Source organism: Lissotriton vulgaris, chromosome 9 (assembly GCF_964263255.1).
Source record: "Lissotriton vulgaris chromosome 9, aLisVul1.2, whole genome shotgun sequence".
Taxonomy (NCBI): Eukaryota; Metazoa; Chordata; class Amphibia; order Caudata; family Salamandridae; genus Lissotriton; species Lissotriton vulgaris.
The window spans coordinates 897033600-897050670 of NC_141697.1; the positions used below are offsets into that span (position 1 = coordinate 897033600).

Genomic DNA, 17071 nt, shown 5'->3' on the forward strand with positions numbered 1-17071 from the left:
GTGAAATCACCTACATTAATGAAATATTATGTTCTTGTTTTACTGGTATTTAGGTGAGTAAGAAACGTAACGTCTCTGTAGACATTAATGTAATGAGCAATGTATGTAAGAGTAAACCTAAAAAGGTAAATTACTCACAAGAGTAAGATACGTTTGTGAATTGCCACAGTAATACATATGTTGACATTAATGTGAAGAGTAATTTATTTAACTTGAATACCATTTAAAATAATATTTGAGAACTATTTACCTTAATAAGGTGTACCTGTTGAATACCTCATCTGACATTGAATTTTAAGTCAACTGCTTCACATTAGCCACTGATAAGGCATGCACAGCCAGGTCCTATCCACCCCCCCTGTAGTTTGGAAAACTACCTTGCACATATTCTTGAAGTGAGCAGAATGGCTTACATTATTAGGACAACGTTTACAATCATACTGCCGTTTGTAAGTCACCCATTCATTCTACATTCTTCAACAATGTATAATAACTCAGATATTGCACCAAACATCTGGAAATAAATATCTGCACCTTAAAAATCTCCAGTTTACATAGAAATTGCTGATAGCACTATATGAGAGCTCTTTAACACCAGCAATGGCAGAGAAATCAATAGGTGAATTATGTATTGTGAGGGTATGCTCTAGTTTTTTTCACAAATTTAGTCAGCAAGGTTTTGATTTAAGCCACAACCCAATCGTAACATACTTCTGCAATTCACCCCAGTTGTGCTCAGTCTCTCACTTGTTTAAATGAAGTACTGTTTGCACTTAAAATTTTACTGGGAGTTAAACTGTGCACCATATCAGTTCTACCATAGTGAATCAGACTTGTGTCTAGATTTACACTATTTCCAAATCTGAGATGTACATACAGTCAATTGATTTAGGGGTTTATTGAGGAATTAGTGTCACAGTAGCTTGGATAATGTCGTCAGTGATGTCATCAATATTGTTTGAGATGTCATGAATGGTGTCATTTAACATGTCATGAATGATGTAATATGTGAGGTAATACGCAGTGCAGTGAGGGGGCACACGTTGTAGTTAGCTTAGTAAATTCTGGAGAAATTCAGAAGTGTTTTGGTTTTTAAATGTTATTTTTGACCTTATTTCAACACCTAACTATAACATCAATCTAACCTTTCTTTTTTTCAGTGAATTTCAGTTTTTTAATGAAAGGGAAGATCACATTACCAAACCTAACTATATCGTCTTATCATATTCAGCCAACACTCCAATTTCGCACGGTCTTCAGCCATACGCAATGGGGAATTGACCCAGGCCAATCCCCAGAGGTAGTCAACTCACTGCAGCCTGCCCTTTGTGGCCAGCTTGCTGCCCCTGCTCCCCTTCTGCCTGCCCTCCATTCTCGGTCTACGTGCTTCGTCAGCTTCTTGTCCCTCGCCATGCCAGCTTGCCCTCCAAGGTCAGGTTGCTGCCCTGCCTCCTTCCCTATGTTCTCTATGTGTGTACCCTTGCCACCGCCATCCTGCCTTCCTTTGTGCATTGTGCTGCTTCTGCCCATGCTGGCCTGCCTCCATGGCCAGAATGCTGCACCTGTCCCCTTCCCACCTGCCCTGGTTCACCATCTGTATGCCCCTGCCCCCTCCCACCAATCCTTTGTGGTCAACTAGCTGTCCATGCAATTTTGCCCTTTGTCATCAGCTTGCTGCCCCTGCTCCCTGCCTTCCATTCTCCATGCGCATGCTCCTGTCCTCACCTGCTGCCCTCTTTAGTCCGCTTGTTGCCCCTCCTGGCCTATCCTTTGTGGTCAGCTTTGATCTCCGTTTGTGCCCCAGCTTTCTCCCACCTGTCCTCGATGGTCCCTTGATCTGCTACTGCCAATATGCCTGCCATGCCTGGTAAGCTTGTTGCCCCTACCTTCCATTGTACATGTATGCGCCCCAACCCCCTCCCTCCTTCCCTTCGCGGTCTGTTGTGCTGCCACTACCCATGCCACCTAACCAGTCTGGTCAGCTTGCTGACTAAATCCCCTCACTGCCCACTTTTGGCTTTGTGCGTGTCACTGCCCCCCTTGCTCATGCAATCCGTGCTCTGTTGTACTGCCAATGCCCCTGACGCCTAGCCTCCCTGGTCTGCTTGCTGCCATCTTCCCCTCCATTGTCTATTGGCAAGCCCCTGCCCCCTTCTTCCTACCCTTTGTGGTCTGCTGTGCTGCCACTGCCCCTGCTCTGTGCCCTGCCTTTTCATCATTCTGCCCCAGCCCCCTTCCTCATGCCCTCCTTTGTCCATGTGCATGCACCTACCCCCACCTCTTGTTCACTGCATGCCTTTGTGCTAAAACTGCCCCTGCCACCTATCCTCCCTGGTCAGCTTGCAACGCCCACTTCTTTGCCCACTTTTGTCTGTGTATTTGTCCCTGGCCCCTACCCCTGAGCTCCGTTGCTGCTTACTCTGCCACTGCCCCTGCTGCCTATCCTGTCTGGTTAGCTTGCTACCATGTCCCCCAATGCCTCTGATAATCGTGTGCATGCCCCTGCCCCCTCTCTCCTGCCCTCCCAACCCATAGTGCTGCTACAGCCCCTATCACCTGCCCTGCCTAGTCAGCTTGCTACCCCCTACCCCTCTGTTGTCTGTGTGAGTGACCCTAACCCCTCTCTCCTGCACTCCACGGTCCATTGTGTTGCCACTGTCCCTGATGCTTGCCATCCATGTTCAGTTTCCTGTCCCTGCCCGCTCCCCCATGCCCTCCCATGGACATGTGTGCAGCCTTTTCCCCTCCCTCGCGCTACCTGGTCAACTTGCTGCCCCTGCCCTCTGCCAAGCCCCCACCGGCGGCCATGTGCACCATGGAGAAGCACAGGCCCTGCGTTCAACAGCCCCCCGCAACCCACAGGGCAACAAATCCCCAACCACACACTGCCACTGGTTGGGTGTGGCGGGGATTGGCTTCAGGCCTCCTGTGGCCAGTCCCTATGACCAAACCCCCAGCAGGTGGCATAACTCTACAGCCGTTCAACCACCCACGGACAAGCACCCCACAGTTTTTTTTTTTTTTAGCGGGACAGTAGTACTCCTGTGGTAGTATCACACAACCGGTACTCCAGGTACCGTGGTGCAATGTAGGCTTTACTTTTTGATGCTCAGTACTTCTGCGTGACAATATAGAAAGGCTGCATTCGATCCCGCTGGAGCCCCGCAGATCCCCAATGGAGGCCTGGCTGGGTCCCGTGGGAGTACCACCCTGTCACACGTTTTGATGTTCTCTTAAAGTTAGTGTAGCCAATGCTTCCCACTCTCACATTTCAGCAAGACCATCTATCAACAAGTGGTGCATCATATAAAACTTGTAATTTACCGTCCAAAAAAATCACACGTGGTAAATTTTGATGAACAGATTCAGTTAGGCATCTCAATAGCATAGAGGGATGGGTAAAAAGAAGTGTATCTTTATGTGAACTATAGATTTACTTATTTTCTGAAATATATAGGGATGGGTAAAAAGAAGTTTATCTTTATGTGAACTATAGATTTACTTCTTTTCTGAAATATATATTACTGATTACTGGCAAAGATTTTGAAGAAGCCAGGACAGGCCAACCATATTCAGTCCTTCGCCGTTTCTAGACCCAGTAACAAAGCGTTTGGTAATGAGTCAAGAAGGGTATAGTCCAACCTGTTCCACTGTTAGTTCAACTCTTAAAAATCTAATATTGGACTTCGAAACTCCATGGCAGAGCTCTTTTATTTGAATTCACTTTTTTTTAGTTTGCATTTGACAGGGGGCAACTGTATTAGCTAGAACAAGTTTGTAAATACGTTCTTAAACCTAAGGTCACCTAGAAGAAAAAAAAAATCCTTGCCTGTTGCAACATTTTTTCAGCACTGGTATTTTTCAGAGATTCAAATGCTTGAATTATTCTCTAATGCCGAGTTGGGAATCCTCAGTCATCAATGTTACCATAGCAGTAATTCTGAACAGCAACTGATACAGAAAACAAAAGCCAAATGGTCAGCGACCACAAGAAGCACATCCATCTAATTGTATCACTCAAAGTCTGACCATTCAGACAGAAGGGGCCCAGAGGTCCAACCCTCTTCAGAGGCTCCAACTGTAAGATATATAACTGCATGGTACTAGACACTATAGGTGTCCTCTGTGCTCTACTCATTGTTTTCTCGGATTGACATTTTGAACTCTTATCTTTCTTAAAAAACGTGTTCTCAAGTCAGGTGGTAAATGCGGTTCCTCTCTGTCCTGAATGGTTGAGGTATTATTTTTTTAATTGCACAGCATCGACGCTTCTCACTCAAGAAATCTCTTCAGGCCATATGAGTTGTTTGGGACAAGGTCGATCTTTACTGAGGACACATTCATGAAACATATATTTTTTTCTCCACAAAGCTGGGCATGTATGTAAGAGAATAAATCATGCATGGAATCTATGAAAAATGCAATCCTGGAGAATGCATTATTATGTTTGGCTATTTCAAATATTGTTGCAGCAGTTAATCAGTAACTTCAATACACACCTTTAGTCTGTGACGATTATGTTTTATAAAAATTATGTGACAATATATTTCCAAATAATGCCTTGGCTGCCTTGACTGTATTTTCACCTTGAGATCAGATGTAGAGCAATATTTAAGGAAGGAGCAATACAACCAAGAAGACCCTGACATCAGAGCTGCAAAAGCATAGGAGGGTCGGAATGGCAAAACTTAACAATAAAGAGATGTGAAAATGGCTTATAAATGTAGTGGTAGCAACACAGATGTCTCCGATTAATCACAGTAACAGTAAAGGTTCCTTTTCGCAGGTGCGTACTGTTTTTGTGTGGAGTTGTCTGTTTCACAGATGAAAAGGAAAATATAAAGGTGGAATAGTCATACAGTAAGTCACTAGGGACACCAAGACTTCAACTCATAGTTCCTTATGCAAACCAAGTGGTTCACCTAGCAGCTCCCTGATCCCATGAGAATACATATAAATGGCTCTTGTACATACCCTGCATCCATTGAAGACATACGCCAGTTCATCCGCTCCTAGCTCCACATCAGGCTTGACATCTGGCCGGGCCCAGCCCACTCTCATTTCTCCAGTGGTGACAGCTTCATATTCAAAGTACCACATGCCCGACTTGACAGCATACGACTTGTCGGCCCTGAAGATACGCACCCTCTCCGTGCGAATCTTGGTCACTCCTTGAGCAGCAGCTAAAAGAACATAAGAGTTTAAAAATGCTTGGATGATCCTTCTTCCGACTATTCTAAGTGTACAGCGTGCAGTATTATCTAATTTTTCTATTGACTTACTTAGGCTGCACTTCTCAATGATTTGTTTCTTCACAGACTCCCTTTGCTATGAATTAAAAACCTGTACATACTATTATGGCAATTAGACGTGTAGAGAGTTGCCAAAGGTTTTCTTCATTACTTTTAAAATACTGACTGTGGTCCCAATTTACAAAAGTAATCTGAGACAAAATCCTAACTTTACGACTTTCGGTATTCACAGAAGACATTGAGGAGTACTAAAGGCATTGAGGAGTACTAAAGTTAGGATTTTGTCACAATCAATCTTAAGTTTTGGTCTTAAATTAAACTTAAGACAAACTTAAGTTTAACTGAGACAAATGCTAACTTTATGACAAGGATGTTGTCTCATTTGTCTTAAGTTTAACTTAAGACCAAAACTTAAGTTTAACTGAGACAAAATCCTAACTTTAGTACTCCTAAATGCGTTCTGTGAATACCGAAAGTCGTAAAGTTAGGATTTTATCTCAGATTACTTTTTTGAATTGTGCCCCGTCTCTTAACAGAGTAAGTGGTGTGCCTGAAGTGGGATGGATCTATGAATCCTAATGTTTCAATGAAGTCTGTATGGTGTGCGCCACATCAAGTCTGTATTGTGTGAATGGAAGCATCGAAGGAGTGCCTTCGCTCCCTACTAATACTCTTTTGACAATCCTTAGGTGCATGCCTGCGTCTGTAATTCTAACTAGGAATAGGGACTAGACAGGCAACAAGCAATGGATGGCTTCAGCCTGTCTGAATGTGTTTTTGCAGCAGTATCAAAATGAAAGGATGGCTCATTGTTTGAATGACTCTAATGTAAGTTTGAAGTGCTTGTCCATTTGATTTTGTTTAGGATAGTTGGTCTTGAAGACAAAGAGCTCTGACTCAACACCAAGTAAGGGTACCAGATGACTCCTCGTCACCAGGCACACTGTGATCCAGTCAGTGGCTTTCCCTTTACAAATCACTTTTCTCAGGTGTGACAAACCAATCGCCTTGGTTTATATCAGCCAATAAAATAATTCCAAGAAAGCAACAGATTCTAATACAAAGAAACCCACAGTATAATAGAGTTCCTGATGACTTGGAGTCATCTAGTAACATTACCACCGGAGGTGTAGACACCAAAGGTGTGCTGTCCTGGGTGGCACCTTGTGAGCTCACATTCACCCAACCCTCAAGGCCTGGAGCTGGCCACACTCTAGCTGTTAGTAAGGGGCAGCATGAGTGCTAGGCACGCCCTGAGCCACTGGGGGTCAATTCACTCGGAAGATACCAGCCTTACCCATCTCTTATGTAGAACTGCCGAGGGATTGCTCTGCGATTTGAATGTAAAATGACCAGTAAGTGGGAAAAGACTTTGTATCACTGGAGAACTTTAAAAAATGGTGGTCCTGGAAGTCACTGGAAATAGCAACCCCTTAGAACTGCTAGGTAGGTGCAGGGTCTCCAGAGTCTGATAACTATTCCCCTGAACCCTTATAGTCTTAATGATGACACTCCATGCCAGTCCCTTCGGTTGTCTCTGACAATTTTTCTCTACAGTACAAGCTGACCCCACATATCTGTTTCCCTTATATTGTAAGAAGGGGAGAGTAGGTACTAGGAATAATGGTTACTTTGTCCTTCCCTGCTGTGATGAGGAACTCAAGTTAGACAGACATAGTAAGGTAAGCAAACCAAAGAGAGCTATGGTCGGAGAGACAGACAGGGTGGCCAAGTTTAGATTCATACAGAAAGCCAACACTATTCAGGTAGACTAGGTTCAGAAAGACAGGTAGAAGAGCTATGGCTGCAGAGACAGACAGATCAAGACCGGAGATAGGGAGAACAGTTTAAGTTAATCACACCAATAACTTTAGGTTAGCCAGATACATTCCAACGCATAGATTAGAAAAACATACAGGCTTGCTAATTATGTATAGACAGGTTTTGGTTAAGTTTAGGTCCAAGGTTAAAGAGGCAGACAGATGGCGATAAGCGCTAATGACTTACTGGTGTCTTGGTCCGGGGGTTCAATATTGTAGCCATAACCAATCAGCGTTCGTACTGCTTCGCACAGGCTGTCCCGGTTGGTCTTCTTGGTCCTTTCATCCAGCAGGGTGTAAGGGACTAAACGAGGATTCCGTTTGTTTTTAATGTCCTGTGGGAAGGGAATGCAAGATGAAGGAGAGGGGTGGTAGGCTGGTACAAAGAAAGGCCAGAGAGGCAGAGGGAAGTGAGGAAACAAGAATGACTGATTAAAGTAATCTATGTAGCTCTGAGTGATCCCGACAATGCTGATTTGCATTCTAACTTGTCTGTCCTTTATTATGTGGTTCTTCCTTACTACCTGTTAACATATTTTCATTAAATCCTGTATTTTGTCCAGATTTGGAATTCATGTCTTAACTTCCCATACTATAAACATTTATTTTCTGTGCTTCCTGCATTTCACTCTCTCCTGATCACCTACATTATGTCAGCCTAAAGTGCAACCTGTTAAAGACAGTAAACTTCAAGTATAGTGGCTCGAAAAAGAAAGGCCCTTGAGTCGTAATTGTCTTTCCCCAGTGATGTGGGTTATTTTTACTTTACTGATTTAGGGTCCATGCCAATTAAATACCCCAAAAACCACTTAATAGTGGTTAACCGCATACCAGTAAACGGGGGCTAAAGAACATCCTTCTAAAACAAAACAACACTGTGGTTCTTTCAACAAACTTGGACCAGAAAGAGACCTTGAAAACTATGCATTATCGTTCAAGTCTATTACGTATATTTTTAAATATGTTATGTATGTAATTTATGTGTGTGCTCTAGCTCTTACAAGGTATATGGAAAATAATCAAATGAATGTTACAATAATTGTTTTTTTAATGTAGCATATTTTTATATATATATTTTTTGGTTTACTATAATGCTCCAGCCAAAGAGCTGGGCTGGGCTGATAAATGATGAAGTAAGTGCAGATGATGTAACAATGCCCCCAAATTCAACAAAGCAAATCTTGTTTAGAGGTGTTGTACTAGAGAAGGTTGTCAGATATCTATGCTTCTGTCCTCTGCAAATACAGTTTTTGTTTTTTAAATTATCAATGGAAAACATCTGTAGTGTGGCTGCTGTTCAGCATGGCTTAACGTTAGTGGTGTGGTGTAGGGCAGATTGTCAATGTTACCGATGTCAACCTAAGGGGTACTACCGCGAATTGGTAGTGAACAGAGCCCACCAAAAATCGCAAGTAATTCCGATGAGAGTGCATGTATGGTTTGAACCAATGAGGCTCTAAACTCTTTCGGGACTGTCGGCAAAATCTTGCTGGCCATGTCCCTGAGTGGGTGTATATATGAGTCTACTAGGCAAACCTCAAGGTGAGGCTGGCCAAAGAGAACATTTGTTTGTAGAGTGTCTCAATCCTTTTCGTCTGGTGTATTACATGGGTTTGTCAGGAATACATTTGGATTCACCTTGCTGGTTGAACTTTGGCCATCAAACTCTCAGGAGTAGGATGCTGTCCGGTTCGCAAGGTGCCAGTTTGTGGCATCAGGCTACCTGCCTGTTCTCCAGGGTTTAGAGCAAGGCTTAAACCAAGTACCCATAGCAGTGTCAGCTAGGATTTTGTTGAATGGGATGAAGGGCTCAGAGGACACAGACAAAGGATCTTGAACTCCCGTAAGAATGCTATTCTTTACTTCGAAAGAAAGTAGTGATAAGTGTAGGACCACAGCAGCACAACTAATTGCCATAACGAAAGAAGCACTCTCTTCCCTTGGCAGCCCATGGGAAGAAATCAACCCTTCAGAAACTCCATGTACAGCGTCGGATTGGTAACGCGGGCATTAAGGCAATGCCCGAGGGGCCGGCGTCCGAGTTCTGCTGTGGGCTGCTTTTTTGAGCAGTCTGGGGGGCCATTTGGGCGCTGTCTCTATTGTTCGATCAGCCACAGGCCCAGTGGGTGTCTGAGTGGCCTTTCTATAGGCAGATGGGCGTCATTGCCTCCTTTTTGCAACTAGCAGAGGTGTCACTCCCTTTGTCTGGCTGGCCGGCCCCTTAATGTGTGCACATACTGAGCGGGTGCAGGGGGCCTGAGTAGAAGTGGCCTCACTTGTTTCACCATTGTAAACTAACACGTGCATTTTTTTACCCCCCCCCCCCCCCCAACATTTTTTTTTATAACATTACGCCAAAGCGGTGATTTGACTGAGGAGTGATTATACAAATGTGGGCCGATTAGTTTTTTTGCGTGCCCGGACCGATTTTCAATCCCAATCCAACCTTGTCCATGTATATAACATCATCATCATAATGTGGGGGAAGTCAACCCCGTTATCACTAATTTCATCTCCGGGTGGTGGTAGACTCTTTTCAGAATCAGAACCAAAAAGATGATAGAGCCCCTGAGAACGTCTCTCTGGCAGCTGGAGTATATTTTCTGAATCAGGCTGTATAGGAACTGGGTGTACTCAAATGGTTTCATAGCATGACCTGAGCAAAGGTCGAGATGGATTCAGCTCTGGATCAGAAATCAGAGTCAGCACCGGATTGCCCTCCGGCACAGGAGCCATCAATATCGACCCTTATGAAGTGCGGCTGCCCGAGGCCACCCGGTGGCCATCAGGAGGGCGGGCCCGTAGTCACAGAGGGCCTCCCCCGCCCCCTACCTTCGGTCATCCACTCCTCCCCGGGCAGGTGGAGTCCCGGCGGGAGGGTGGGCGGGCCAGTGACGCACGTCTGGGGCGGCAGGCAGGGCGAGGGGTATTTAACTTCCCCTCGCCATGCTAGTAGCCTCTTTGCCGCTCCGGACGCCGCGCGTCGTGCTTCAGGGACACTCTTTTCATAGGAATTGCGGTAAGGTGGGCCTTGGGCTTTTCCCTTCCCCCTCCGCCTACTCCCTCCTTCTCGGGAGGTTGAGCGGGGCTAGGCGGCCTGCATAGCTACGGGCCGCTGAGGAGGCTGGGGAAGCACCGGGAGTCGGGGTCGGCGAACCCATGTGGGGGTTCGCTGGCGGGTGCTAGGGGCGGTCTCGGGACGCGCAGTCCCTGGGGTTGCCCGTTCGGGTTACGCCGCTCAAGGAACTGCCGATAAGCGGTGCTCCTATCCCTCGCACCTTGTGAGCACTCCGGAGGGAAGCTGGTAGATACCAGCCTTATGCGGCTTTCTTATGGCCCAATCTCCAACCTGCCCTGCGCCGTTGGCAAAGGGTCCGCTCTCCGGGCATGTGGCGTGAGACGTCCTTCATTGCATCGAGGGCCCTGGCGTTGGCTGGGTTGTTTCAGGCATGGCGCGGCGACTTGGCTGGGCGCCGGGCGGTGAGCAGAGCAAACGAGCGGCCGGCTACGTGGCTCCAATAAGGGCACGGGTTCCGCGTGTAGAGGGCCGTGGGGGCGAGAAATAGTGAGCCCCCCGCAGCTTGGGCCCCGGTTGGCCTCCTGGCCCAGAGCGTTCCAGCAGCTACAACAAAGCGAGGTACAAGGGGGCGTCACCTTGCATACGCTAGGCGCGCCTCCCCGCTCCTGGCGTTAGATGGCCGCGGAGCGGATTGCCTCCGCCTTCTTGGGCTCCGGGCTGGGGGCAGGCTTTCACTTACATTGTTCTGAGGTGCGAGCCATGGGGGGCTACAGCTGTCGGCCCACGGCTTGCGATAGGTGCACGGTTGCCACTAGGAAAGAGGCTGGAGGGGCGAGCGATGGTCGTGGCCCCCTGGCTGCGACACTATGTCCGGGACCCAGTGTGGGGGAGACAATTGTTCGCTCTCTGTAGTTTCTCTCAGCGCACTCAGTGCCCCCTTCGGGGGTTGCTACAAGTGCGGGCCGTTATCCTGGTGCACTGAGTGGCAGCAGTGACTAGCGGGGCCCCGGGGTCGTGTGAATGCGGCGTGGCTGCCCTTCCCAAATTCCCTCCACGACCCCACCCCACCCCACTCTGCTGGGCAGTTTAACGCAGCACTTACCTGCCGCATGTGCTCACCTAACTCGTTAGCCTTTTCTGTGACAAAAACGAGCCCAAGCCCAGGGGTAGCCCCTGCGCTGCAATAAAAGATTTGTTTACGCACTGGCCAGGTACAAAGCGGCACCTGTCTCCCACAGTGCTTGTTTATACATCTTCACTCTGAGATGCGGTCTGGGGGGAATGCCCATTAATGAAGCGGATTGAGGCCCCCTGGCCCTGCGTCTCGTACAAAGGTAAATCTTACGGCACGCGGTTCTCTTGCTTTTTCCTTGCTTGATGAAGTGAAGCCTTATTAGAAACACATTACGGATAGGATGCAGATAACTGTGAACATCTGCTCTTACCGAAGGCCACTTCATCTAAATACAGATGTTTAAATTATCTGAGAACATCATAAAGTACATGCTACATACGAACAATTTTCAGCGAGCACTGAGTTGCTGTTATTTCTCTACTCAGTAAGTAACCCACTAACGGCAAAATGGGCCCGAATTCGTTACATTTAATACCGTATGGAAACTATATGCGTGTCACACTTTTATGCCGGCGATGTGGCTAGAGTTTAGATTTTCCGAAGGTTTATAAGTATCCATAGGAGCGTGTCCTGCCATGCCGTTAATAACGATACCATCATAAGCCTTGTCGGGAATGTGGCCTGTAATAATGTCGATTGTCAAGTGGGAGGATCTCCGTGGCTCACCTGGGCAGTGCTCGGCCTCTCCAACCCTGCAGACTAGGGTTCCAGTATCGGGTCTGCTAGATATTAATTTACTGAGGAGTTTATTTATTCGTGCCTCTGTGTGTTCCACGAGTGGCAGTGCTCGCGGACGTGGCTCGCTATGCTGGGGGATTAGTGCTGCACATTTCTTTGCGAGCAATTGTGCGGAACACTACTGTTATCGGGTAGGGAGTGTTTCACCCTATAGATAGTTGCAGGACGCGGGGATGGCAGGGTGAGCCTGGCCTGGCCCCGTGGTTCCGCACTCCATAGCCTGTGACCTGGGGGTCGATCACGAGGAGGCCCCTCCCTTGCAACGCTTTGTGGCCTAAGGGTAGCTTGCCAAATGTTTAGGCAGCGCGGGTCGGCAATGTTCATTGCACGGCCGTACCCCGCCCGGGTGCGTTTATGGTGGCCCCCTCTGGGGGCTAGGCCTCGCTGTTAGTGCCTTGAGGCTCGTAAGTGCATCGCACTCCAATACGAAGTACCTTACAGCCTCCTCCCCGCGGCACTAGAGGCCCGCATAGCCCTCTATCTCCCTGCATAACGGAGCTGTAGCTCAGTGGCTAGGGCTTCTGCCTCTGGGATCACGGGCCCCCCTGAGGCAAAAGTTTGGGCGCCAGCAGGGGGGGCTTCTTTGGAATCCGAGCATCTGCATCTCTCACGGTTCCCGGGAAGTATCATACCGGTTGAAGCACCATCCGATCCGTGCAGGGGACTGCCTGCACTCAGGTAGACATTACTATCCTGGCACATGATTAGAATAGGAACCCTATGTTGGCACCAAGTTTAAGGAAGGGTCTGCTGACCTTGGCGCGGGAGACCAGGGTTCACGCCCCGGGGCCTTTCGACGTTACACCTTCGGGTAAGTGTGCGCTTTAACCTCGCATTATATATAAATTCGGGGCAATTGACTCATTCTCCCCAGTGCCTCACAGATTGTAGGTGTGTCCTGGGTTAACGGAACTGGTGCGAGGTAAGCGCTCGGATACCCGGCCTACCTCGGCGCTCCACTGTGCCAGTGCAGGGAATGTCTCCACAGGCATAACAAACACAGAATTCTGCTGCCACATTTAGGCCTTACCTGGTTCCGACTCGTTGTCTGCCGGGCAGCAAGGGCTAAGGAATCACACGTCAGAAGGGGTACCTAACATCACAGCTCAGCACCTTGTATAACATAGTTTTCCCTGGGACACAAGTGAGGATCAACAGTCGGTGGCCTGGCTCCAACAATTTTACGAACAGAACAGACCGGCTCTCCATAAGTCACTGAACTAGGTAGAATCAAGATGGCGCCTGATTGCAAGTGGAAGCGTCCTCCAAAGGGGGCAAGGTTAACACAAGCATGGGCGTGGCACATGACGCACACTAAAGTAGGGGTGCATAGCACAGTGCGCCGCCCGTGCGGATTTTAACGTCCGGTCATTGCACATGGATACAGGATACAACAGGTAGCAGCACTCATACAAGTCAATCTTGGCTTGGTTTATGGGGTGGCTCGTTGCACAAGGTACATATGTAGTAACCACGGCCAGTACATATTATTGGGAAAGGCTTCCACTTAGAGCCCTTACAGCAGGACAGTGAGGCTGCTTCCGAGCTTTGCTAGGGAAGGGAGGCCCAGAGTGTAAATGACTATAGTCCCCCCCCCCATTAAGGCTACCTGGCTTGAACTCCGACACTAGTGGGGGGAAAGCAGGGTCGGCGCGCACACAGGTGTGCCTCCTGGCACTGTAATCGGGGTACTTACCGGGCTGCAGTGAGAGCAGGCAGCAGGCAGTGCCAGAGGAGACCTTTTTTAAGCCCCCCCCCACCCTTGATACTCTGCCTGTGTGTTGGTGCGACCCAGCCCTATTAATCCCCTGCTTCCAGCAGGGCAATATACGGGCAGTAAGATACACAGGCATACGCTCCGAGCTTACACTGGAGGTTTCTGCCACTGGGTGGCACCGTTCTAGGTTTGTTCACAGTCAGTGGATGGTATGCAGGTAGTTGCCAAGGGGAGCCTTCAGTATTACAAGTGGGGTAATGGCAGCCTCTAACAAAACGGAGGCACGCATGAGGTGGTAGGCCTCGAAGTGTAGCCACTCTACCACAGCACTCGAGCAGGTAAGCAGTATGCACATAAGAAGTCTGGAACACAGTTTTCAATTTAGAAACGAGAGGGCAGGGGGCCCTCAGCAGCAGTTACTATGTACGCAGGTCTAGGCACCCCCGGGGCATGTGTGGGTTTTCACGTTCACATTGCTTAAACCCCCTGTGCTGCCAGGGGGTTACAATCTCTTTCCATCACAGGCTGCTTGTGCAGATGGATCCAGTCTGTATCCGCGCCCTGTTCATACCAAGGCAGTTTCCGTGGTGGAATGGTTGGCCGAGGGCCACGCAGTGGTACCATGCATTTGGATGCCCACCGGGGGGGGGGGGGGGGCGCTAGGTAGCAGTTCTGTTTATGGGTATCCATCATTAGCTTCTCCTGGCGATGGCACATCACAGGCTAGGGTAGCTTGAGGGGCCGGGGCCTCCTCGGCCGCAGAGTGCAGGACGAGTAGGGCTCGCAATGAGTAACTATGCAATTACCACTTACATGGTAGGTTGGAGCACTACATGCATGGCCGGCCCCCCCCGGTAGGGATAGAATAGCAGTGACCCCCCTACGGATAATGTTTTTTCAAGACAAGGGAAAACCCAAAAGGAGTAGCACTAGGGTCCTTTGGCAGTAATCTATTGTACAAGACAGGGGACCCTAGTTATTTAGGATCATGTGAAGGAATAGACATATACTAAATAGTATATAACCTCTGTCCAGCCGGACAGGATTTTATTATTTAAATTTGTTATAGTAGTTCAACTATTTCAACATTTATACAAAAGTGGGCACAACCTGTGACCCACAGGAAACAAGACAAAACAAGTGACAGGGTTTTATGTAAAAAACGCACAAGGCGGTCTGCATTGTTACTTAATATAGCAGACTGTGATTCATTTTGAGCAACCCATTGTTAACGACATTTCTTTGAATCCAAAACAACATTTCGATGCAATTCAAAGATACATGCATCATCTTCAGGACAAAAACATTCTAAGACAAACATGACTTAATGTTTTTGTCCTGAAGATGATGCATGTATCTTTGAATTGCATCGAAACGTCGTCGACTCTAATAGCACCATATGTTGTTTTGGATTCAAAGAAATGTCGTTAACAATGGGTTGCTCAAAATGAATCACAGTCTGCTATATTAAGTAACAATGCAGACCGCCTTGTGCGTTTTTTACATAAAACCCTGTCACTTGTTTTGTCTTGTTTCCTGTGGGTCACAGGTTGTGCCCACTTTTGTATAAATGTTGAAATAGTTGAACTACTATAACAAATTTAAATAATAAAATCCTGTCCGGCTGGACAGAGGTTATATACTATTTAGTATATGTCTATTCCTTCACATGATCCTAAATAACTAGGGTCCCCTGTCTTGTACAATAGACCCCCTACGGATAATGCAGATACGGGGTAGTGCCTAGCTGACTAGGGCATCCTTGGTAGGGGTCAGTGCGGGGTCTCTAGGCCCATGTCTTATCCTGGCAGCTCCAACAAGCAGCTCATTCTGCCAGGGGCGTTAAAGGTGTACAGGGAGCTTGGTATCAATAACAGCCTGGGAACCAGGCCATTTCCAGGGTGGAAGTAGTGCAGTAAGTCACGTGTTATGGGGGCAGAGCATTGCCAATCTCTTGTGCCAACTCACCTCCTGTGGCTAGGACAGGGACCACCCTGCCACACACAGCAATGGGGATAACAGAACATAGCTTAGTGCTAAGTACCACTATACATCCATACCTAGTGTTGTATTTAGGTTAAGGGGCAGCAGAATGACACTCCAGAGTGGAGGTTGTTAGGCTGGAGGGCAGGCCATCTAGGTGAATGTCTTATCTCAGCCGGTCCAAGCTAGGGTCCAAGTGCCAGAAGTCAGCACCTGGATACATCCCCACAGGCCTGTGTAGCGTTGGAACAATAAGGGGCCTGTGCTCGACCTCCTGGTCACAGGCTCAGAGCCTGGTAGTCCACTTAACATTTCTTTCTCCAGGAGTCTTTAAACAAGTTTCTATATGTGGTAACAGTAACCATGTTAGTCAGCGTCATGTTTCCATGGGGTGAAGGTATTCACAATTAGTCAACAATTGGAATTTACAGTTCTGTTCCACCACCCCAGGAGCTTTAGAAAGGGCTTTAGAAAGGGTGCAGTTTTTCAGGAATATAGGGAGATGTGGTTGGGACACCATTGCTGCTAGTTACCAGTTCGGTTGGCATTTCTTTCAGAAGAAGGCAGGGATAGTTGCTCACGCCCCCCCCCCCTCCCCCCTCCCCCCCCCTGTCCTCAGGCCCTTTAGACATCGGCTATCCTTTGTGGCCCACGGGGATAGAGTAGCAAAGTTGTCATGGCAGATGGCAGATGACAGTGGGGGTTCGCAGGCACTTAGGACATGCCGGTCCAACCTAGTCTTGCTAGGTGAGGGGGGCACCTAGCAGCCTGGTAGGGCCCGGGATAGCGTAAACCCACATCAGGTGCACGTGTTTGACTGGCGCAGCATTTGGTTGTGTGTCTGTACCTCCTACTGGGCATCCGCCAGGTGGGGGCATGTTAGGGTTTGGTCACCATGTTAGGGTATTCACATGCGGGTACAGTTGTAAATTCTGGTGTGCAGGATTTAGTGTTGTGCTCATACTTTAAGTCAGAAAAAGAACATCATGTGAATTGTGTCTTTTGTTTTGACAGGGCCTAGAGTGTGGGTTTTGGGACATTCGACCGCCACCAGGTTAGGACGGTGGGCAGCGATCAGGAACAGGACGCAGGGATTTACGAACACAGTATGTGTGTGGTGATGTTTCCCTGGCATGCGCTGGAACAGCCTCTTGGACAAACTAGAGGAATGGCTAGCATCAGTAAGAGCCCCACCCCTTCACCTGGTCATCCACCCGGGGGGGTAATGACCTCACGAACTTGGGTAGGTCTGCCCTATTGCAGAAGAGGTAAATTCCTGGGAGAAGCCCGCAGACTCTTGAGGGAATGTGAAGTCTGGTGGTCAGAAATGGTGCCACGTAGGGCGTGGCAGGGCGCTAATGCAGGCGAAGCATTAGTGAGGTCTAGGAGGGGAATCAACAGCGTGAT

General features: G+C 48.0%; 1 protein-coding gene across 11 annotated transcripts in view; it reads right to left on the bottom strand.

Annotated features, from left to right (window-relative positions):
- Window positions 1-17071, bottom strand: part of RYR1 (ryanodine receptor 1) — a 1215008-nt gene that overhangs the window by 898062 nt on the left and 299875 nt on the right. For all 11 annotated transcript variants that reach the window (XM_086938669.1, XM_086938668.1, XM_086938662.1 and 8 more), the window contains 2 exons: window positions 7260-7407; window positions 4975-5183 (listed from right to left, as the gene is read on the bottom strand). In XM_086938669.1, coding sequence (XP_086794795.1) covers window positions 4975-5183; window positions 7260-7407 — 357 coding nt within the window. The remainder of the gene's footprint in view (window positions 1-4974; window positions 5184-7259; window positions 7408-17071) is intronic.